This window comes from Glycine soja, chromosome 6, assembly GCF_004193775.1.
Source record: "Glycine soja cultivar W05 chromosome 6, ASM419377v2, whole genome shotgun sequence".
Classification (NCBI taxonomy): Eukaryota; Viridiplantae; Streptophyta; class Magnoliopsida; order Fabales; family Fabaceae; genus Glycine; species Glycine soja.
In genome coordinates, this window is record NC_041007.1 from 4340908 (window position 1) to 4365643 (window position 24736).

The following is a 24736-nucleotide window of genomic DNA, read 5'->3' on the forward strand; positions in this document are numbered from 1 at the left end:
TAAAAAAATAACATTAACAATAAATTGGTATTATAATATTAAAAAAATTCTCATTGATGGCAGGACACACAAGTGTGATTTAAACGAACTAAATTGAACTAGATTGATCTGTATATCCACTTTTAGTCTGCCGTTAAATTTATATGATTATTTTTCATTAAATTATAATATTTAATAATGAATTTGATGTTAAATTATAAAATTTCTAACTAATTTATCATAGAGTTATATCCATAACATAACTATCACGCTTCTTATATAACAAATAAATGACTCAATCAAAATTAATATTCTTTGAGGACATAAATTATTATCGTATTAGATTTCCAGGTATAAATTGGTTATTTTCTTCTTCTTTTTTTATAATTTCGTGTTTTCTTATAAGATTCAACAATGGGACAAAACTTATGATTATTTTACCAAACCCAACATGAAACCCACTTGAGTGAATACTTGACTACTTCACATTCACACTCACTTTTCAGTTTCTGTTCTGCGTAGGTTGCAACCTACCTAGTAATCAGAACCAAAGTAGAAAACGAATGGAACCCGATGGCGATGATTTTCCATCGTTGGATTTCGACATTGATTCACCAGACCATAGACAGGACCAAAGTAAAAAACGAAAGCATACTGATAATTATGCGTCTCTGGAATCGCCTTGTTCCAACACGAACCCCAGAGGGTGCCTTTTTTTTCTCCGTTTTTTTTTTGGGGGCAGACACTTCATGAATTTTGTATCTTCTTCATTCCCATTTTATTTGTTTGCCCCTCCTTTTTGAGTTTTGCATTTGGTGTGGTTTATGTTGCAATATGCATGCATGCCCCCATTTACGTTGTTGGTGTTTTAGGCATAAGGGTTTTTGGGAAGAATGATCATAAAGATTGCATTTTTCTTATTTTCTTGATCCTTTCTCTTCGAGTTTGATAATAAAGATTGCTTCTTCTTTTTTTGTGTTATTTACTTGGTCCTTTCTGTTCGAGTTTGATCATAAAGATTGCGTTTTTTTTTTTTTTGTTATTTTCTTGATTCTTTCTCTTCGAGTTTGATCATAAAGATTGCGGTTTTGCTATTTTCTTGACCGAGTTTGACAGATTTTTTTTTTTTGTTTCTTTTATCAATCATGCGTTTTGGGTTTTCCCTATAGCTATCAGATAGAGGTGTATGAAGTTGCAAGGAGAAGGAACACAATAGCTGTGTTGGATACAGGGTCTGGTAAGACCTTGAATGCTGTAATGCTCATGAAAGAGGTGGGTTAAGCCATCAAGACTAGTGGTGTAAAGAAGCTGATTCTTTTCTTGGCTCCCACAGTTCATCTTGTCAACCAGGCATGTTACACAGTTTTTTTTCTTCCCTTTCTGTTTTTGCTTCCTGTTAGTTTTTTTCTTTGACAAATGTGGTATTGAAAGCTTAAAGCTCTCAAATTTTTAACATAACAGCAACTAACATGGTCTTAATTTGACAAGTCTCATTGACTTAGAGGTCCTACATACCCTCCCTTAAACTGAACTGCAAACTGCAGTCAGTTTACTTCTGGTGCCTAGCAGATCTCTTTATCTCAAGAACAACTACAGCTTCAAGGGCTCAGTCATAATGCCAGCAATTTGATCTTTTGAATCACAGTGCACCAAGTCAACAATCCAATCTTTTGTTAAATCATAAAGAAGATAAAATCTTATGTGAATGTGTTTACTTCTACCATGTAAACAGGATTCTTTGAAAGTTTAGGCCCTGTTCAGAGTGTTTTTAGGTTTTTAGTTTTAAAATTTTCAAAATTTAAATCCGGTTTTAGTTTTCAGTTTTGATATTTTCAAAAAAGAAATGGGTTCAGTTTTAAAATGACCTAACACATTTTGAAAATAAACATTTTGTGGGGCACCCAGCTGGAAGGTACAAGTCACCAACACCACCCTTTCCTAAGTGTGCAACTCTCTTCAGTCATCCACAAATAGTACACATTCACCCACGCCTTTTTCACCTTTAGATCTTTCTGTTGCTGCTCCTTGATGGTTTTCCTCTGAGCCTTTGTCGGCTTAACCCCATTTGCTACCGTGAGAATTCTTGTCTCCACCAAATGCTAATACTCCTTAGATCGAAGAAGATTCTACATGAGCATAGCCCAATGGTCATAATGGCCATCAAACTTAGGTTTGGCTGGTTGCACAAAATTGCTTCCTTTTGCTGCCATCTCACCCTCCCCTATTTTGTTCACCAAATGTTTCTCTCACACATTAGGGGACCACAGTTCCTAACGTACACAACCGGGCCACTTATGTGGAGCTCTAATGCCAATTTGTTGAAAGCTTAAAACAGAGAAATCTCAGTATGGGAGTTCAAAAGCTCTATTATTCAATAACAAAACTGTGGCTCTATGCTGGCCTTACAAAACAGGAATAAAATCAAAATATAACATCCATGTTTACATTACCTAAAGATATGATAAGTAAATCTGGCAAGGAATAGAAGCTATACTAACTACTTATAACTAGGACTTTATTAACATAACAGCAATTAAGATGATCTTAATATGACAAGTCTTGTTGACATAGAGGTCCAACATGTGGCTGATGAGATGTTGTACTCTTCCTTCATAACAAAGTGTGGCTGATGAGATGTACTCTTCCTTCATAACAAAGTGTGTGGTTTATTCAGTTACAGGTTAAACTTATTTGGTGTTTGACTGTTTGTGTCCACTTTGCAGCAATTCAAGAATATGAAATTTCTGACTGATTTTCAAGTTGAGGAATACTATGGAGCTAAAGGAGTTGATACATGGAGTTTGAAGATGTGGGAGAAAGTGATTAGTAACAATGATGTATGTTTATTGTTTAACCTGCTAATTGATTGTCTTACTTTTTTTGCGGTGGCTTTTACTTTCATTGATTTGTGCAGTATTGTTTTGGGCCCAATGGCATTTACCTTAAGATCTCTTATAGTCTTATTAAAGTTAATTTATTGTATAATTATATAGCTTACATATTTTCATTCATTAATCATGGGACACAAGATATTACATAATTAAGAACTTGTGGTATTTTCTTTGCCACTATCTTGGTCCATGGCCCTCCATCCTTGCTCAACATTGATTGATTCTCCATTTTATTTTATGTGATATTTCGGCCTGAAAAGTGTATAATTAATTCAACTACTGAATTTTTTAATTGTTCTGAATTCCTAGCCTTGAATAATAGTTAATTAGTTATATCAACTGTAACGCCCTTGATTGTCGTCTTCTTGGCGGCTTACATATTACAACACTTCACACGGTGACACTTCACACGGTGACACTTCACTCAACATTCTTATTGGTCAGAACCCTCTGTAGGTAGCCTTTTTCGAGATCTCGAAAATTTGTTTCGACTGCTTTCAGGAGTAATGACTATCTTGGGAAGTTTTTCGCTGGATGTGTTCTTAAGACTATTGCTGACTGTGTTGAAGCTCTGATAGGAGCATACTATGTAGATGGTGGACTCTTTGCTTCACTTAATGTGATGAAATGGCTTGGGATTGGTGTTGAACTTGAACTATCATCACTTGATGAAGCAATCACTGCTGCATCTCTGAGTACATGTGTGCCAATAGAAAGTGATATTGCAAGCCTTGAAAAGAAAATTGAGTATGAATTTTCAGTCAAGGGACTCTTACTGGAGGCAATCACACATTTGTCTGAGAAAGAACTTGGGATTGGCTGCTGTTATGAGGTAGTTGCGAAGTTTCATATATTATTTAAGTAATTGATATTTAACTTGTAAAAGTATAGTACGATTTATTGAATTTATGGCAGAGGCTTAAATTTCTTGGTGACTCGGTATTGGACCTGCTTATCACATGGCATCTTTATCAGAGTCACACAGATATTGATCCAGGGGTGTTGGCTGACTTACGTTCTGCTTCTGTCAATAATGACAATTTTGCTCAAGTTGCTGTTAGACATAACCTTCACCAGCACCTTCTACATAGCTCAGGATTATTAGTGAGCCAGATATTAGAATATGTGAAGGTCATTTCTGAATCAGATCCCAGATCACTTCCAAGTATTAGAGCTCCCAAGGTTTAGTTTTGTTGATCATTATGGTTTATTTTTTATAATATAAAGTTACTTATATGATTGTAATTACTTATTTGAATTTCTGTTGCATTATGTTTTGAATTGGAATATATTTGATTTAGAAACCAATTACAATGCTTGAAACTCGTTACAACATATTTTACCAAATCTGGTTGTTAACTGTATTATTCAGTGTATTGGGGTTGCACCATGTATACCCAAATATGTACAACAAAAATGCTATCTAAAAGATAAACCAATCTAAAAAGTAAAATATAAACCAAACTTATCTAAAAGATAAAAGATAAACCCATCTTATCTAAAAGATAAACTACTTATCTAATTACAATCAACAACATTATTTTCCTTGATTTGCAAATTGTTTTCCATGTTTTCAACACCAAACGAAGATGAGTGAAATTCATTTTATTTCAATGACTTTATTATATTACCCATACTTGGAATGGATCAAATGGATAAACTAATAAAGGCAAAATTGTTAATCAATTATTTAAAATTAGGATTAGAAATAAATCAAATTTACACAAATGCAACCAAATTTTGTTGGTTTTCGACATGCACACAACACAAATCAAGGCGATTTACAAAATCAAAGCAAGTCCTATTTTATAAAGATTATCATTTATAAATAGAGACAATTCCTGAAGCATGTGGCTCCAAACATATACCTGGCACTTCTTTTAAGTTGTAACATTGTTATTTTTGTTATAAATGTCAGGCACTTGGAGATGTAGTGGAAAGTATTGTCGGGCCTATACTAATTGGTACCAAGCTAAGTCTTGACCAAGTGTGGAACGTTTTCTATCCTCTATTATCTCCCATTGTTACTCCTGATAAACTTGAATTGCCTCCATTTCGTGAATTAAATGAATTATGTGATTCACTTGGGCATTTTGTAAAAGTAAAAGAAAATTGTGAAAAAATGGGATCAGCAATGCATGTTGAGGTTAGTGTACAGCTTCCAAATGCCCTATTGGTTCGTGAAGGAAAGGGGCCAAATAAAAAAACTGCAAAAGGAGAAGCTGCTTTTCATTTGTTGAAGGATCTTGAGGTTTGTTGTTTAATGATTGTGTTCTGGTCCAGTCCAGTCTACCTTACCTGAAATGAATAAGATTTTTTGGGCATGAATTTTAATTTATTTTTTTATGAGGAACTTGATTTGTAAAGTTGATTAGTTATTTTAATTTTTTTTCATATTACTGCTATCTTTATTTGTATATATTTCGATGACCACTTGGCTTATACTTGTGATGCTACAGAAGCGGGGAATTTTACATGGTAGTCTCATGTCCAAGGGAAAAAGAGACAATCCTGACCATATCTATGATTCATTTCATCTCAAAAGGGATTCTAGTATTTGTTCTTCTCTAATTGAAGAACATTCCTCAGAGCCAGCATCACATAAAAGGCACACATTGGATGAAACTAACTTAACTGCATGTAAGTTGCCTCCCAAGTCCCAAAGACTCTTGCAGTGACATCTCTGGTTTTGATAGCAAGTTTTGTCTTCCCAGTGACAGTGTCCACTTCTGGGAAATTTTCTCCATTAGCTTCTTTGTATGGTTGTTAAGTGTTTTGAGTTTTTGAGAAGAAACAGACAAATTAGAGCAAATTGAAGTGATGGGTTTATTTCCATTGTCTATCATGCAATTTTCTTATTCTTTTGTTCCATTTTACCCATGCATATAATTTTGGTCTATCTAAAATTATTTATGAAGAATGGAAAAATATCAGCTATTCAGTTCTGTGAGACATCTGAATTGATCACTCCTGCTGTAGCATTCATTAACCAAATCATAGATAATGCTATGAGTGTTGTATGAAGCTAGTTTGATGGGGTTTTGTTCCTATCTCAAAGCAAATATGTTTTAATTTTCAGCTTAATGTGAAAAGAAGAGAAAGAGAGTAGAGTAGATATTTTTCTTTGCACCTAGTTAAATTGGTAGAAATTCAATTCAGATATCATCATATTTGTCAAATATAATATATTAAGGGGCTGCAAATGAAAGGATTGGTGCTTAGTGGTCTCTCTACCTTGTCTTCTTTTTGTCATTTTAAACCCGTTTATTCCCTGCTATTTTCAAATCCAAGGGCAATGAGTTAATTTATTATCTACCTATAGATTAACTTCATTTTGGATTCATGTTACACAGTTAATTGATCAATGAATATGAAAGGGAGGACCACGGACCACACTATATGATGTATGTAAGAAATTACAGTGGCCAGTGCCTGCATTTGATTCAAGAGAATATAAAGATAGGTGAGTCCGCCAACTAATTTGTACTTTTAATTGCTTGAGCAACTTTAATCTGAAAAGATTTTTTTATTATGTAGTACTACATGAAGGATTTGTGTGTGTAATATGTGGAGAACAGAATTGATCCCTAAACTTAAAGGACTGAAATCATCTAGCAAAGGAAACAATCAACTAGCTACAGAAACTGAATGAAAGAGTATTACAAAATCAAACAATATAGATCATACTCAAAATGTCATATAATATTTCTCATACTTATTCTGATTTCTGACAATCCAATGTATTTGAAGCATGGGGTTTCTTTTTTTAGGGAATTGTTTGCACCACCTTACATCATGCATTTCAAAAATTGGTTTGATATGGCAAAAAACGGATTTTAAATGATATTATTGTTTATATATGATTTGCAGATAATATTTTGTTCTAGAATCGGTAGTGCTGTGACATGTGAATCGGACAAGTTTTTATTTTGTCACAGATCTCTATTTGAATCCTGTGAAGGGCTGCAAGGAAGCAAGGGACAAAACTGTTTCTTTGTCGAAAATTACCTTGTGCATACCCAATTATGGTAATATAGAATGCAAAGGAGAAGCTAGAAGTGATAAGAAGAGCTCCTTTGACTCTGCTGCAATTTAAATGCTGCGTGTGGGCCGGGTGGACCTTTGAAGTATGAATATGGTAATTTTAGTTATTTATTGTTATCTTTTGTGTGCTATTTCTTATTTTTATAATACATGGAAGTATTTATCTAGATTTTTTATGATGTATACTATATTTACAATTATTTATGGTGTATAGTATATTTACAATTATAAAATTAACCTAGCTAACTAATGAAAAACTAGAATGGATCCACTCCAGTAAGATGTTCCCTTTTAAAACTGGGGTGTGAAGGTTTTCTCTCATCCAACTCAAGTAGTTACATCAAATTAAAATAAAGTAAAGAGTTTTCACTTTTTAAATTCTATAAATCCTTTAATATAAAATTTCTAATCTAAATAAAAGGTTCACTTTTCACTGAAGAATGAAGATTAACAACTCCAAATCTCTATTTTGCTTACCCTTTTTCCTTGTTTGGCCATTCCTCTGGGGTTGTTACGCAATAAGTACATAAGCTTTTCCATTATAGTAAGTTTAAGTTGTTCAAGAGAATTCTTTGTTCTTCCATCAAATATTCTGCTTTTTTCCATTATATTCAATGTTTACCTAGGATCAAAATTATATATTTTGTCTAAAATTGGAAGTAATTAGACCCTAGAGCCATAGCTTGTCTTGAGTCTAAATTTCATATTTTTATGCTTACTAATGAATACAACATCTTCAGAATTTTAACCTTTCTGTGGGTATTCTTTTGTATCTCTTAATGAACACAACATCTTCAAATTTGACAAAATAAACTTTCTATCCCCCCACCCACACACACCCATCAAATTTCAATGGAATATTAAGCAGTTCACAGACATCTTTTTTTTTTTTATCAAGGATTCTAACAATCGGCATGTTTTCACAAATAACTCAAATTCAATTTCTTGATCATATACTTAATTTTTGTAAAGATAAAAATGACCAATTTCTCCACATAATGAATACCCTTTAAAACAATTCAACAGCTCTCATCTTTTTAAATCGATGTGTCTATTTCCCGTACGCATTAATAATTAGAAAATTTGTATGTTCACGGTAAAAAGAAAAATAGACAGATTCAGTAAAACATTATAATTTAACCTATCTTGAAAAGAGTAATAAAATCATAATCCTATTTATCATTAATTTCAATGCACAAAGCAGAAAAATCTTTACATGAACGGAGTATAAAATATAATTCAAAACTTTCATCCTATAGTCCCTTTTATAACCCAAATATTTAAGATAGGGTGTGGTGTTGACTGTTGATAATGATGCCCAAGTTTCGAACTTCTTACCAGTTACCATATAATCTTTTACCCTTTCCTCTAACTAACATACCAAAAATAATATTAAAATATTAATGAAAATATCACCATCATTTTTCTCATTTGTTCTATGGACAAGCTAAACATTTCCCCATTTTAGGCCATTCATACCAATATGGGGAATCCTTGCAAAATAAAATTACCTTAGGCCCTAAGTAATAGCTCATAAACGTTGGAATTGTTGTCCCCAGTTACACGCTTCAACATTTCAAAACTTGTACGACTACCCAAGAATTCAACCCTTTTGAACATTACATAGCCACTTTCAGCTGTTTCCTTACTTGAGTACACTGATCTAAGCCTATCAGCGTGTCTTGAATCACTATGAATTGCAGCTTCTATTTCTTGCCTTGACATGTTCTCCTATCATAACATAAAGTATGATATAAACAGAAACCAAACTGTTAGCTAGAGAGAGCTACATAATGCATGCACATTTCCAAAAGAATAAAATATTGTACCTGATAAAATGCACGGATATGATCCAACACCTGAAGACATGTAAAACCATTATGGCTGAAAAACGTTCTTGAAGAAGGACCCATCTCAGCAAATCGGTCGATTGGTAATAGTATGGTAAGGAAATGGTTTTTAAATATCAACTCGGATTTCTCGCTGCAAAAGATTTTGAGAAAAGATTACATGACTGGCAATAATTTTGTTATATCTTTTACGTAAGGAAAAGATGTAAGACAAGCCACAGGGAGTTAACAACAACCTTTCTGTCAGAGGACGAGTGGAGTTTGAAAACGAAGCTTCCGAATCCTTGCCATCCCCTTTTGCGTCAAAAAATATTGAAGTATGATTTTCACTAGGATCTTCAACACTGAAAGAGTCTGTGTAAATGGAAGCAGTTGAAGTTGGCTCGGATATAGACCAGCAGATAGAGTCTAGAAGGTTGTTGGGTGTTATAGGACGAATTGGAGTCTGACAAGTCTGCAAAACCATGTTCAAATCAAATAAGCAATCAATCCATAGCTCCAACTATAGCAAGCAGTAGAACAAACTGATGCGTCTTTTCCACATCTGTTGACTGATCAGTTGACCCTCTATGGAAGAAATCATGAACTGTCAGCAAATGGGTATTCTATCACATTGTGTCCTCTCATACTTTCAAGTTTTAAACACTTTATGAATCAAAGTTTTCCAAGCTCAACATTTTGATGCAAAATATTGCAATATACTTTTCCTTATACCTATTTGAAAGAGCAATACCCCCTTGTGATTTCTTGAAAATACCTTTTTTAACATTTACAGTAACTCCCTTTATAGGGATACATGGTGTAATGCGTTTTTTAGGTAACAGGAGAACCCGGAGTAATGTGTTTCAACTTTCAAACAATTAAGGAGGTTACTATAGACGTTAAAAAGCAGGTATTGTGTGAAATTTAACAAACCACTGGATGTGTCAGTGTAATTTTCCTATTTGAAAAGGATGAGAGAATAAAAGAGGAGGGGATATGCTCGAGATTAAATCTTCCAATGTGGTGCCCAAGTTTCATGTTACAGACTTGAAATATCTAGTGTGAAGAAGACTTCCCTAAACTCTAACATAGTAACATGTGCCAAATTATTAACTCAAAACACATGAATAGCAAACAACTAAAAGCTTCAAACTTAGAACAAGATTTAGGAACAAGAAAAATAATAGAACAAGATTATGTTTTTTTATTATATAGAGGACCGAACAGGTAGAGTATTCAGGGAAAGCTCCACAGAATAAACAGGAGTGAATAAAAGGATGACCTGCATTCGACGACCACGGCGATTTCTGACTCCATTTTTGGCAGAATTCACAATTTGTTGTCTTTCTTCATAGCTGACTTCACTTTCAGTATCCGGAAGATTGTTAAGGACTTTTTGCTTTATTACTTCCTGATATTTTGATAAAAACTCATCATAATTTCATGACAAGAAGAGAACCTAGGGCATTAACACCTTATAGCAATGTTTTAAAAACTAGATTGAAAATGTTTTACTAAGCTGGAAAGCACAATAGCAAAAAGAAAAAATGAATTTCCCAATTTCAAATGAGTATATTGAGACATTACCTTTCCTGAAATGTCATTATGGATGTCTTCAAGCATTAGGCCAACTTGCTTTGCCAAATCAACGGACATGTGAACAAGCTTTCGCACATATTTCTCCTTAGCTGTTTTGAGAATCCACAGAGGCTGAGACATATCATATACAAAAAACTTCATTGTGATATAAATAAAACAGTAGAGGCATACCTAGTGTGCCATAATGAATAACATATTAATGTTTTCCAGGAGTGGTGCTGGTACAGTTAAAAAAGCAAAATAGTAGGACAAGCAAAATGTCTGAGCTTCAGAAAGTTGCATGCTTCCAAAAGTTTTTTCTCAATGATAAAATAAATATTAAAATATGATGTAGGATCCCTTACTGTAATGAGGTTACTAGAGTATCCAAGATATCTTTGGATTGATGTCCCTTCAGTTACTACATGACTAACACTGCAGCCAACAAACCATTGTTCAACCAAACTAGCACCTTCTCTTGAAGCAGTCTCAATAACCTATCAAACAATGCAAAGCAAATAAATGTCTTGGCCAAGAGCACTGGAATCACACACTAGCTTAACCAAAACAAGAAACTGACACTGACTATTGTTCAACAGACTCCGTATCATGTGAAAGACTTCACATATAGCTAGTATGATTACAAAATATCTAGGTATTTGTTCTCAGATACATAACTTCACCTTGTTTCGCAATTCAGATGAAATGCCTGGATCAACATAGATGGAGCAGCCAGACAAAGTTGAGTCCGAATTTCTGTTAGACTCTCTTCCAGTGAATCTTTGAAGTTCTTCAACACTATTAGCTTGGTTGCTTTGGTGGATTCTTGCAGGAAAACAAGAATTTTCAGCATTTCTATACTCAGGAAGCAGTCTAAAATCCTCCAAACGTGTGTTGTTATCCCCGTAACTCTTCACTCTATAATGTGATTCACTCAACCTCACTGCAGCAGATACAAGAAAATGTATTCAGGTTATAACAACTACAAAAATATCAACAAGCATAATTTACATTCATACATCACTCCGGCTACAACAGTTCAACTATGCTGTTTAATTATCATAATCAAATCAGAGAGAGCTAAAGATGTTGAGAGAGAAAATTACTCAGCAAAAATGAAAATTTGTATGACCTTAGAGACCACAGGATGTGTGTTCCTTACTAGATTATTTATGATATTTTGATCAAGTGCAAAAATATGCTATTGATAAGACAAACCCAATGGATTCTTTTGATTTAAAAAATAAAATAAAATGAAAAGGTATGTGTAACAATTTAAGCTTAATTACTCGTTCTCTGAATGAGCAGCAGTGTGTAGACAGATAATCACCAAAAACAGCACTGCTGACAGTAATCACAACAAGAATGTCTAGTTTGTTAAATACAATTAGACTAATACTTCGAGCGCTTCAACATGTGGTGAAAAGATGCAAAATATGAAAGTCGTATCAGGTTCCTGTATCTCTATAACATGAGGGATGAATCATAATCACCAAGAAAGCTAACCAAAATATAAAACATGTCAATTGAAAACAGTTGAACTCAATTACCAGTTTTCCTGACACTATCCACAAACCAACCCAGTGTAACAACAAAGAGGCCATTTTTTGCTCCATGCTTCAGCGCATGCTCAAACTTGCGTCCACCAAAACTGTACTAGATGTTAAAGATTTCATGACAGCACTGAACCAATCAACACAAAATGTATTGAATGAATGTGAATGCTATGATAATGGACAGCAAGCAACCATTATGATCATATCATGAGAGATCCACTCTAACATAACGACATATTTCTGAACTCGGTATAAATAAATTTAAATAAAGTGGAAGAATTGATAAGGTACTAAATTTTGTTCTGACACAACCAAGAAATTTAAGAAAAGATTTTTCTGAATTGTACAAAAAAATTTCCATTAGTGTAATCAGTGTATAACAGTATATGAGAATTGCATCTTCCTACTACAGCATCATGCTATTGCTATAACTATGTAGGAAAATTCATATAATTTAAGGAGAAAAGGATATCTGAACCACCAAATGGGTACATTGAGGATGCAAATTGGGGCTATACTGTCCACCTAATCTCTCTGTAGCCTCCATGACCTGATTCCTTGCTTCTGCCAAAACACCAATCCAATGAAAACAACACAACTGTATGAATATCTCTTCAACTTGTCAGAGAGGAAAAACAAAGATATCACAAAATATCTACCATCAGTTCCACTGATAACTAAAACTACACCTTTTTAGCCTCCTACATGAACAGTTTTATGCCAAGAAGAAAAGACAAAATAGAAAAGAACAGATGAAGATAGATTTCATAGAGAACATGCACTAATCACTATCAACCAAACAGATAATTCAAAACAGGCCCCTCTCATTTCTCAACCCTTTCTTCTATTTGCTCACTGTTAAAGATAAATCAGAAATGACAGATAACAGAAATCTAAATTCAGAAGTTCAAACATGTGTTATTTGACATCTTATATTGCCAAGAAGGACAACCACCATCCACCCATTCCCTCTGTCATGAATCATCAAAAAAGCTGAGAGAGGAGAGAATCAAGGTTCACTTTCTCAAAAATAAAATGTTATGAAAACATTCATGTAAAATTAAGCCAATGGCTTGAAGTGAAGTAATTGACTGATACAAACAGAAAGGTTAGTGGAACAAAGAAAAGAAAAAGCAATACAAAGTGTCAAGCCATGACAAATGAAACTAAATCCAACCAACCAACCAAAGATGAAAAATTGAATAGATGAATGATGAATCCACACCTTTAGATAAACCAGTAACGCATATGACAAGACCAGCAAAAGGAGCAGTTGATGATGGCACTTGCAAAGGAGACGAAGCAGGAGACATTGGCTCCAATGGTTGCAAACCTCTGAATGAAGGAATTGAAGATGAAAACAGCCTCGAACACCCCTTGCCACTCACAACTTCAACTCTACCATCACCACCCATAACAGCCACAAATTTTTATCACACAGAACTTTTAAAACAAAAGCATCTATCTATTCATCACTCAGCAATTGAAATTCATGAAAACGGATTTCTGATAATTCAATAGAAACAATGAATGGATGAACTAAAAGGGGAAATAAAAAAAGGTGTTGGGTATGGGAAGAGCTGAACTTTATATGGAACAAACCCAGATCACGTGAAGGGATGAAACGATTCCAAAATTGAAATTTACAACAAGTTGAAAAGGCTGTGAGGAAGAAAAAAACGGAATCTTGAGTAAAGGGGGTGGGTTGTTGTATAGTTGGAGACAGAGAGTGAATTTTTAAGATGTTTTTGGTTTTTTGTTTTGCAGAGGGAGAGAGGACAATGAAAAAAGGGAATTTTTTTGAATGTGGTGCTCTGCTCTGCTCTGACGAGGAGTCACAGTCAGAGTTTTCACTCTTCTTTTTCTGCGTGAGTACGCAAAAGAAAAGAGTGCCCCCATACCATTATAGTTTCTACCTGTTATAGTGCTTTTTTAAAAAAGAAAAAAAAAACGCTGCTTTTGTAAAATTGCAAAATGCATGTGATGTCTGAGATATAAGTGGTGGGATGAGAGAGAGAGAGAGAATAAAAAGCGGGTCAAAGTAGTGAGGAGTAACGGGAATCACACCTCTCAAGTCTAAAACTTAACTCAACCCAAATTGAATAGAAAGAAGAGAGAGAGAGAGAGAGAACAGGCTTTTGTTTTGAAAAAGTTTGGAGGATTCCCCATTTCTTAAAGTGAGCGCAATGCAAGGAAATGTGAGTTAAAGATGGTTGGGTTCGTTCGTAAGAGGGAAGGGACAAAACTCACCTGGGTTGTGGTTCAACACTTCAACTAAGGACCGTGTCGCTCGCTCGGGTTCGTGGTGATCAGAAACAGAGTGCTGTGTGGTCCGTGTTGTGTACATATGTGGGCAACAACAAGCCCAGTGATGAAACCTTCATTTTAAATTCAATGTCGTCGACTCATCCGTCCAGGGTCCAGCCTTCCTATTACTATTAAGACAATTGTATTTAGAATTTCATTTTTGTGTAAGTATTAAAAAATATGTATCAGGAGATATTTCTATCTTCTTATTTGATACTCGATCTATTTTTTCTCATCCAGTCAATATAAAATGATATTTTCAGGTCTAATTTCATATTCAAATTAAAATTCAAATTTGAAACCGTGTAATTAAGAAACATAAAATATTAAATTAGTTAACTAAACAACTTTTTGTCACATTTAGTCAAGCATTCTAGTATTTTGCTATGATCTCAACCTCTAACTTTAGGGTCTTTGAGATTCGGACGTGAATAGGTTTGATTTTTAAAAAAGTTTAAATCAATTTTTATCCTTTATATTTTTTTTTTTCATTTTGAACACGTTCCTTAAAGTATATTTACTAACATAAATTGATCTTTTTGTCAATTTTTATTTTAATGTATCAATTTTTACTAAGGTGTCGATGTTCATCTTGCATTACATCTATGTATCATCAAGTTGAGCGTTAGTGAAATAAACTAACTTAAAAGACTAATTTAATTTAGCCTAATAGAAACATTCCATAGTAAAACTTTTTAAATTTAAAAAAGTAAATTGAAACAAAAAATTTAAATAAGACATAATTTTAGCCATTTCTAAAATAGTAATTATAATAAAAGTCTAACCAAATTGAATGATAGGGTAAAAACACTTTATATTGTTGATGTTAAAATATTTATTCTTATATTTATAAACTTGCTTTTTATTATTTTTTCATTTTTTTACAAATTTTATTATTTTATCATATCACTTGTGATATTTGTCATTATTTTTTTTTCTTTCTATCCTGGTTTTTTTCATCTCCTTACATTCTAGAACGAGATATCCACTCAACATGTTCCTTATTATTATATACTTTGTTCTGTAGGATTAAGACTTTATTTCGACATATGGCATCTCCTCTTTTATTTTTACCTATTGGTGTTACACGTACGGAATCCAACTCTCTAGCAGTGTTTTTAAATGGATAAAATGTGGTATTTGTCTTTATAAATATAATAATTATTTAATTTTAATTATCTAAAAGTTATTTTATTTGTTTTAGTTTATATAACCTTAGAATTTTTTAAATGATGTCTAACATTATTTATTGATAATATTACATTTATTCAAATTTCTCATATTAAACGATATCTTAAAATAATCACTAATATGACATGATCAAATACTTATTACATCATTATTAAATAATTACATTTTACATCATTATTAAAAATTTAATATTTATGATAACTAAAGCAACTTATTTTTTTCGCTTTCTCTTTCATTTACCTAAATAAACGAAAATAGTTTTCTCTATTTTTTTTCTTTTTATTTATTTATCTAAGTAACACATTTTTCTTTCTTACCGTGTTTCACGTTTATCTTTCTTTCTTTATTAACTTCTATCTTCTCTATTTTAGTATTTCTTTTGCCCAGCTCAATATCTCACGTTTAAATTTTAATCTAAATAAAAAATTATTCTCTGAATTTTTAATTTCTTATTTTATTTCGTCATCTCTTGTCTTATTTTTTTATATTTTTTCTATCTCCCTTTCGTTTATTTTGTCAGCTCAGCAATCATAATTCATAAACTTTTGAGTTTGGAAAATTATTGCTGCTTGAATTTGTTGCAGTACTTTGAAGACATTGATCACTGAATTGACAGCACAAAGAAAAATTTGTGATTTTTCAAAGAATCCATGATGTGTGAATTATAGTTTATGATTATTATTTTTCAAAACGATTTTTTTTGCATGTATAATTGCAATTGCTGAAAAATAAATTTTAAAAAATGGTTATTACAAATTAAAACGTAAACAATTGTGGAAATAATATTTCTTGTATTATACATAAAGAACATTATTGAAGGGCGTGCGTATCAGAATAAAAATTATAAAAAGATTGGTAAAACACCACATATCTAATTGTTAGAAAGCAATTTAAAACTATATTTTAGTTGTCATGCATCAAAATCATAGATAGCTGCAATATTAGTTCAACAGTCTTAGCCACCACTCTGTCCTCGTAATTTTTTTAATTAAGCTCATACATTTAATATTTTAGTTTAATTACTCATTTAATTCTTATAATTTAATGACGATTCATATTTTTTTAATCATTATAGTTTATATTCTAATTTTTTTTAGTTCCTATAATTTATATTTTAATTCTCTGTTAGTCCCCTATAGTTTAAAAGTAATTTTTTTAGTTCTTATAATTTGTATTTTAATTCTCTTTTATTTCTATAATAATATTTTTAGTTTATATACTTTATATTTTAATTCCATTTTAGTCCTTACCATCAAAATATGAGTAATATTATCAATTACAATTAACTACAAAAATATTAGTAAGTAATTCGTAACTAATTTATCGCATGATAATTTATAATAAAAAAATAGTTGATAATTTATAACTAATTTGTAATAAATTATTTTTATATTTTTTTTAATAAAAACTAAAAGGTAATTAATTAAAATATAAATTATAAGGATTAAAAAAATTATTTTCAAACTATAAAAACTAAAGAAAAATTAAAATACAAACTATAAAAATTAAAAAAACTACTTTCAAACTATAAACACTAAAAAAAAAATATAAATCTTACTACATCACAACTTTAACCTAATTATTTAATATATCTATCATCCGGATGAAACTTGGGATTTTGGGAAGACGGTTGATGGGATGATCTACACCTATATTCAACACCTACATGCCAGGTAACCAGATAGATAGTTAACCCATTTGCTTAAAATCAATGAATGAACAATGAGCAATGCCCACTACTATATATACTCTTATACTTTCAAAATTCTTACCACTAATGTTTGTCACAACCTAATTTTTGTAACCTAGCAAAATGTATTATCGCAATCGTTGTGCATGAAATCCTCTTTGCACACATGATGCGTCTTTGTCACGTAGTTTTGAGGCCATGCATACTCCAAGAAATGCCACGAACTTGCATAGAGAGGTAAACATTAGGTTACAGGACCACCCTCAACCTCAATAGTGGTCACTGAGGTTGCTTGCAGTTGGCAATTATCTCGTGACTTGACTTCACCCTCGTCTTCTTCTCACGGATAACAATACCTTTCTGCGCCTTTCTCAACATGGCCCCTTTGCCTACATTGAAATCTACCATGACTATCTGTTTGTTTTATTAATCTACACATAACAAATTGTTGTGCATCACAATTGAGTAAACAATAATATAGTTGACTTCAAATTTAGTTGGAGGACACATAATTAAAGTCATGATTGTTTGTGGTAATAAGATAATAAGTAATAAAGGTTTTTTACTCTATCATCCCAAAATAAATTATTATGATCATATAGGTCAATCATGATTGATAAATCTATTGAGTTTTATTTTACATTGATAATATAGGTCTATTGAACTCTTAATATATATATATATATATATATATATATATATATATATAATGCATAAGCCACCACACGCATTCACACAACAAATTTATGTGCTGCCAAAGCTAGCTAGTGGCCTAATGATAATGGATGGAGACATGAACGGATCAAATCCCCTAGGTTGCAAAAAGGAGGGAATTAAGAAGAACAATAAAGAAAAGGTAGTGGGAGGGCGGAGTCAACGAAGGTGTTAACCTCCACTTTGGAGAATAATGGTAAGAAATTAAAAATATTGCACAAAGAGGATTAAGCTGATTTAACCAAAATCCAAGTTCAATAACATAACATTACTTTTGTCTTTGGATTTCGGTGAAGAAAAAAGATTGGTGGACGCCTTAAAGTTAAATGACACTTAGAGGAAGAAAAAAAATAAAAGAAAGAAGAGTGTATATATAATATGCGATATAATGTGATAGAAAGAGAAAAAAAAGAGTTAGAGAAATAAAACATGTTAGATAGACATTTGTAATATGAAGAATACTAATAATACTTTTTAGTTTTTACAATTAATTAAAATTTACTAAAACCTATAAAATAATAAAATAATAAGTGTGACTCGTTAAATAAAAATAAAAATTTACACAATTTTATAATTTTTAAACAAATTTCATCGTCTAACAAAGAATATATATATTAAAAAAAAGCAGTAAGAAAGTGTGTCAATAACATTTTTCTGGAAATATAAATTATAGATATTGATGTATCATTGTTGTTGAGTACATGCTTGTTCAATATGCACTGTTCCCACGTTACAGTACATGCTACATTCATATATTTTAACTCTAGCTGATTTCGACAATTTGCAGGCCTATACAAGTCTTTTTTATTCTTCTTTTTGGGTAGAAACCTATACAAGTGTCTGAAGTATTCAAAACAGAAGCTGCACAAATTAATTAATTATTTTAATTCAACTCACGAACATAAAGGGTGACAAATTACACTTCTCAGTTCTCAAATCTCAATAGGCTAGAAGCTGCACAAATTAATTAATTAATTTAATTTAACTCACGAACATAAAGGGTGACAAATTAAACTTCTCAGTTTTCAAATCTCAATAGGCTAGCTCATGGCTTGGATCATTCTTTAACCAGCACGTACATCTCACCTGGACATGCGTGGGAGTAGAGCCACATGCTGTGAATCAGCAAGGCCAACGTAATATGCAGTTCAAGTAAGCAACATAATTCTTCTTAATAAAATTAGTTTTATGTTAATGAATTAAATAGAAAATGTAACATAAAAGATAAAAGTATTTAATATTAAATTCTAAAATTAAGATCATTTAATAAAAATAATTATATTTTAACATGGCCCTTAATTATACTTGTTAAAAAATCATTTAATATTATTGTTATCCATCACGAATGATAATTACTTATAAATTTCACGGCACGATTATAAAAAATTCTGTCATAAGTTTGTTCACATTTAACGTGAGGAGAACTGCCTAGACTCTAGAGACAAGTGACTTGATTTTCTTTCTTTTTTTTTTTTACGATTTATTCATTTTATTCACGTTTAAGAAAAGAAAAACAGTTATACCTCAATCTATATAGACAGTTACATAATTGTAACTGTCAACTGACTCTAGTTAGTTAGTAGACAATTAACTAACTAGTTATGAACTCACTATTAAGTACAGTTAAACCTTTACACAACAGCTGAGAAAAGAAAATTATCTATCGAGTAAGTATATTCCTATTCCATGTGCCTATTTTTATATGGCTGTTAACAATTTAATTCTCCTTTACAATAAACCCAGATCAATTGTAAAAACAGCAAGTCCAGGTTGCCTGAGTGATGAGAACCCAATTTGGATCATAATTTCAGCATCATCAAATCTTGAATTTGTAACAAAAAGGAAAGAAAAATAAAAAAATGGAAAAACAAGAAATAAGAAATGAGGCCACAAAGAAAAATTTATTTGATGAGAATCAAAAGATTCTAATCCAAGAACCAAGAGAGAACTTTCACATAACAAAGTTATTTTCTGGTTTCTTCCAAATCTGATTTCATTCATAACTTTCTGAGATACATATAATTGTCATATGTCATACCAAGAGGCTAATCATAATGAAATCCGAATGACAGTAATTATTCAAGTTAGTGAGGCAACAGTCACTTTTATTATGTCTCACTAAATATTACAAACTTTATTTAATAAAAAATTAGTCTTCTTCAATTTATTTATTCCTTGTTTGATCCTCATCACCAAGCAAAGAAGTTAGACAGATATAGTTGATTATTCACACCTCTTCCACTTCCAAGATATTTGGAAGCTTTTGAGGGACCTTCTCTTTTAGTTTTAGGTTCATTATCCGCCTTCAAGTGTGTGTATGATTCAATTGTCCTTCGCAGACCCTCCTGCAAGATAAATTACAATCTCATTATTATGGGTGAAGCACCAAGAAAGAAGTATGATTAATGTATGCTCACTGCAATAGATGTAAGAACCTTGGTGCACTGAAATATCACCATTTAAGAGTAACATCTCATACTTGATTTCATGATATATTAGATAATCTCAACTCGTTATCATCAGTGATTTTGGTGGCCTTGAGTTAGCCAGCTTCAAAGTATGAAAAACACAAAGAATGTCCATGATAAAGCATATAATATATTATTACGTTTCTAAAACGTCATAGAACCTGTAGTGTTACGATGGGTGCATAGCCAAGGCGATCCTTTGCTTTTGAGCAATCAAAAGTTCTGCTGCAAGATATGAGTCTTATTCTCGAAGGAATTAACTGAGGCAGCTTCATCCCATATGGGCCTAGCAGCTTATATATCCACTCCACCAAATGTGCAATGGGCATGATAACAAAGGTGGGGATCTTTATCCTTGGCCTGCAAGGAACATGACTCAGATAACAAAGAAATGGCATTGATAATGCCATAATAATGTTCATGTTTGTTTATCTGAATGAAAAAGCATAATAATGTTCCTTATTTATTTTAAATATAAAAGCAAGAAACAGAAATACTTATGAATTATTGATTAATAATAGGAAGCCAATATTCTAATTTACATAAAGAAAAAGTCATCATTACGAATAAAATAGATAACAAATAATAGCCACCAGTCACGATAACAAGACCAAAAATTCCATAATCCAACATCCCAAATTGACACAACTTCAGCCTAATCCTGCTGATGAGCACAACTTAAATTTGCATCCTTCATACAATTTTACAAAACAAAGAAAAATGATGTATAAATTTGCATCCCAAATGTTTACTGAGTATAATCACATAGCAATTTTATTTATAATCTAACTTCCAAACTGCCACCCATGGGTGATGCAGACTAAGCATAATCTCATATTTGTTATATTTAAGTTTTTAAATTTAGGAAAATTTTCCATATCTATAGATAGCTTCTATGTTTGACTATTGGTCCATTCTAGAATTATAAATACTACTTTTCTGAAATTCAAATTGGTATTTCCTATAAATTATTAATTATTAATTAAAAATAAAACTTTCAAATTTTTGCATGAAACTTATGGGTGTTTTGAATCTTGGTTAACATCTAATGGTTAACAGTAGATAAGAACCTACCTTTCATATCCAAGACCTTCCACTACCAATGACACGAACTCCCAGAATTTCATAGGCTCCATATTTGTTATGAAATATGCCTACAAAACAAATATTTGTTAGCAACAAAATACCACATCAATTGCTAGGTTTCCTAACTTGCAAATCAATTCCCCAGTATACACCTGTGAAGAACCAACAACCATTCAACAATGAAGCTGCCCTGTCCAAACCTTGAAATATATCATCATCATTATCCATGTTTGTATGCCTTTTAATTTTCATTTACGAACACAAATAAACAAAAGATACTAAGTAATAACAGAATCTTTCAGTGGTACCTCTCCCGCAGCTTTTTCTGAAACCGGTCCTTCTGAAGCTAGAGCTCGATCAGCACATATATGGGCATGAGCCACATTTTCAACATATGTGAAATCATAAACGTTATTGCCATCACCAATAAGAAACTGGTCAAGAGAGAAATATAAATAATATAAATATAAATGAGAGGAACAAAGAAGGTGGATTCTAATATGAAGTCGTAAAACACTTCCTCAGCGCTGAGGAAGTGTTTCTTACCTGTTACAACAGGTTCGTCACAGGAAAAAAAAATCAAAAAGCATTTTTTATTAAAAAAACGAAATTATATAAAAATTATTACAAAATATTTTTTTATTCTCATCCTTTCTCTTTCGTTTCCTCTGTTTTATTTTTCTTTTTCAGATCTGAATTCTCCGGCGACACCCACCCCACCACGCCAACGACCTTCCCTCTGCCGTCGTCAACCATGCCTTCCGCCACCGCTGTCCTTCCTCCACCTCACCCGCATCGGAACCCTCCCAACCTCATCTACTGTGCGAAAGGGAGCATAAAAAAAAAAAAAGATATCTTGTGCTATGTTTGCACCAACAACGTGCGAAAGAGAGAAAAAATGATTTTTTTTTTTGCATAAAAAAACCGTGACCTTGGTTCTGTGTTTGAACCGCCGTTTGGTTACTGAGGTGTGAAAGGGAGAAAAAAAATGAGATCTTACGTTCTGGTTGATTGATTCGTGTTTTATGTGAAAGGGAGAAATTAAATGAGATATTGTTGGTGAAGATAAGTAACTAAAAAAGCCACCGCTGTTTGATGTTGGTGTTTGTGTTGTTGGCGAAGGAAGAGGAAACAGGGGATAGTGGCGGCAGTGCTGCGACACAGTGCAAACGGAAAATAAAAGCCACCGCTGAACTTCACGGCGGAGGACGGGAGGTGGTCAGTGTGGTGGCTAATTACGATACGACAGCGTCCATGGAGAACTCACTGGTGCATATCTTTAAAAAATCCAGATCTAAATAACATCCAATTGTGAAGACTCGGATGAATTTCATGTGGAAGAGAAGTGGAAGAAGACAACAAAACTGTTTCAAATTAATTGGTTAATAAATTTAAATTTAGCAATTGTTTTCAAATTATTAATTAAATTTATAAAAAAATTAATTATTAATAAATTTATATTTAACAATTGTATCTTACCGGTAACTGGTAATCAATCTGAATCGTCAAATTTTAAAATATTATATCCTACGGTCACTTATGGTTCCTCACAGGTGAGGAAGTCGTGAATTTCACGACTTCATATTAGAATCCACCAACAAAGAAAAGTTGAAGAAAGTTTCCGCTAAGTAGTTAAATATGCATATGCTTTGCAACCATTTTTGTACACATCCCTCCCAATGTGATAAAGCAAAATGTTTTTCTTATCAGTCTTAGTCCAACTTCATTCAATTTGTGGATAGTTTCTCAATCATCAAGATGTTCCCAAGGTTAATAAATATTTCAAGATTACATTGTCATTAGGGTTCAATTAGTTATTTACCTAGACTCCATATATGCACAACAAAATATAACCCTTAGCACAAATAGATCCAAGAATCAGCACCACTGAACACACCATACATCAGTCAAATATGCTAAAAAAAAACCAGTCAAGCTAATGGTTAACTTATATGTCATTACACTCAGCCGCAAGGCACGGGATTTAGAGCATAAATGCAGATCCAATACAAAAGCTTATTTTGAGTCATATGCAATACAATGACAAATTTCATGCCTTCTATAGGCCATATTTAGGTTTCTAAATAACTTGCAAGGTATAACAATGATGCCAGATAATGAAGTTACATATTTTACATATCAACAGGAGCAAGAACAAAATGTACCTTAGATTCCCCTTTTCTGGCAGCATCAACTAGTGAAGGCACCGACAGCCTATCACCAGGCCCAAAAATGCTGCTAGGGCGTATGCAGCACGTTAGGAGCCCATTAGTCCCATTAGCTTTAATAACCAATGCCTCAGCCTCGGCTTTCGTTGCTGAATAATGATCATTAGGCTGAAACAAACCGAATTCAGCTCAGGACTACCCCAATTCATCTAATAACAAGATAAACATATAATGCTAGCCCCAGTTCTCACAGACTCGTATATACTATTCTCAAGTAAAAAGAGAGTTGCTAAAGTGTGTACCGAATGCGCATAAGGCATTGTTTCGTTTCCATTATGAATTCCATGAACATCGTCGAAGAAGACGCTGGGAGAGCTGGTGTAAACGAGACAGCTAGTGTAAACGAGACGCTTCACGTTCAGCTCCACGCAAGCATCGATGACATTATTCGTCCCTAACAAAACGAAGATCTAAGCAGCCGGATTCAAACATGCAGAAGAAGAGTGAGTGAGGTTTTTACCTTGCACATTGACGGAATGATGAAGCTGGTAGTTGTTAATGGAAGAGTTTGGAGCAGCCATGTGGAACACCACCTCAACTCCCTCCAACGCTGCACTACTCATGTCAGAGTGAGAAATGAATGTATGTTGAGAGAAGAGGTTGGTTGGTTACCTTTTAGAACTTGGGCCTTGTTGCGAAGATCGAGGGAGACATATTGGGCTCGGCCAGAGTGCAGGGCCTGGCCGAGAAGGCCTAACTGCTCGGCGGGCTCGAGAACAATGCTGACTTCCAAATCGGCGATGCGAACGCAGTACTCCTTGTGACGAATTAGCATTTCCACCAAAGACCGAGCAGCGAAGCCGCGACCTCCGGTCACCACGCACCACTTATCTTTTGCTTCCATAGTCAAGCTAACTCAAACACAACGCTCACCTCATTCCAACAAGAATCGCAGATGAGTGTAGTTTAGAAGAAAGCAATACACCAATAAAGCAAATATTTTTTATAGAAACTAATAATATATAAATATTTTATATAAATCTTGTGAATCCAAAAGAGGTTAAGATAACACGTGTCATATTCCGGAACACACATATCATCTCAGATGACATGTGTCGTGTTTTGATGTTTCTTACAAAATTGATTCAGTTACGAAACATATAAATTATTAAATTAATGCATTAATTACCTTAATTTATGGAAATTAAGGACATTAATAAATTTAAATTTGA

At 32.9% G+C, this 24736-nt stretch overlaps 3 protein-coding genes across 5 annotated transcripts; 1 reads left to right on the forward strand and 2 right to left on the reverse strand.

Annotated features, from left to right (window-relative positions):
- Positions 1-436: 436 nt before the first annotated feature.
- Positions 437-6906, forward strand: LOC114414871 (endoribonuclease Dicer homolog 3a-like). 2 transcript variants are annotated; one of them, XM_028379310.1, is made up of 6 exons: positions 437-3702; positions 3786-4052; positions 4789-5121; positions 5330-5510; positions 6224-6333; positions 6809-6906. In XM_028379310.1, exons 1-5 carry the CDS (start codon positions 3493-3495, stop codon positions 6229-6231), a joined length of 999 nt encoding a protein of 332 aa, XP_028235111.1. In that variant the 5' UTR covers positions 437-3492; the 3' UTR covers positions 6232-6333; positions 6809-6906. The 2 variants fall into 2 exon arrangements, with proteins under 2 accessions (XP_028235111.1, XP_028235110.1); XM_028379309.1 differs by lacking the exons at positions 6224-6333; positions 6809-6906 and having other exon boundaries at positions 5330-5650.
- Positions 6907-8283: 1377 nt separating this feature from the next.
- LOC114414873 lies at positions 8284-14262 on the reverse strand. Of its 2 annotated transcripts, XM_028379312.1 has the most exons (11): positions 14131-14262; positions 13106-13278; positions 12353-12444; positions 11875-11977; positions 11008-11267; positions 10690-10821; positions 10334-10456; positions 10029-10157; positions 9001-9218; positions 8744-8897; positions 8284-8645 (listed from the first exon to the last, which is right to left on the reverse strand). In XM_028379312.1, the coding sequence occupies exons 2-11, from the start codon at positions 13191-13193 to the stop codon at positions 8427-8429; spliced, it is 1518 nt and encodes a 505-aa protein (XP_028235113.1). In that variant the 5' UTR covers positions 13194-13278; positions 14131-14262; the 3' UTR covers positions 8284-8426. The 2 variants fall into 2 exon arrangements, with proteins under 2 accessions (XP_028235113.1, XP_028235112.1); XM_028379311.1 differs by lacking the exon at positions 14131-14262 and having other exon boundaries at positions 13106-14040.
- A 5469-nt stretch (positions 14263-19731) lies between these two features.
- On the reverse strand, positions 19732-24491 carry LOC114414874 (3beta-hydroxysteroid-dehydrogenase/decarboxylase). Its single transcript, XM_028379313.1, has 8 exons — positions 24177-24491; positions 24025-24114; positions 23807-23958; positions 23502-23672; positions 21645-21770; positions 21325-21404; positions 20412-20610; positions 19732-20127 (listed from the first exon to the last, which is right to left on the reverse strand). The coding sequence occupies exons 1-8, from the start codon at positions 24406-24408 to the stop codon at positions 19972-19974; spliced, it is 1206 nt and encodes a 401-aa protein (XP_028235114.1). The 5' UTR covers positions 24409-24491; the 3' UTR covers positions 19732-19971.
- Between the last annotated feature and the right edge of the window lie 245 nt (positions 24492-24736).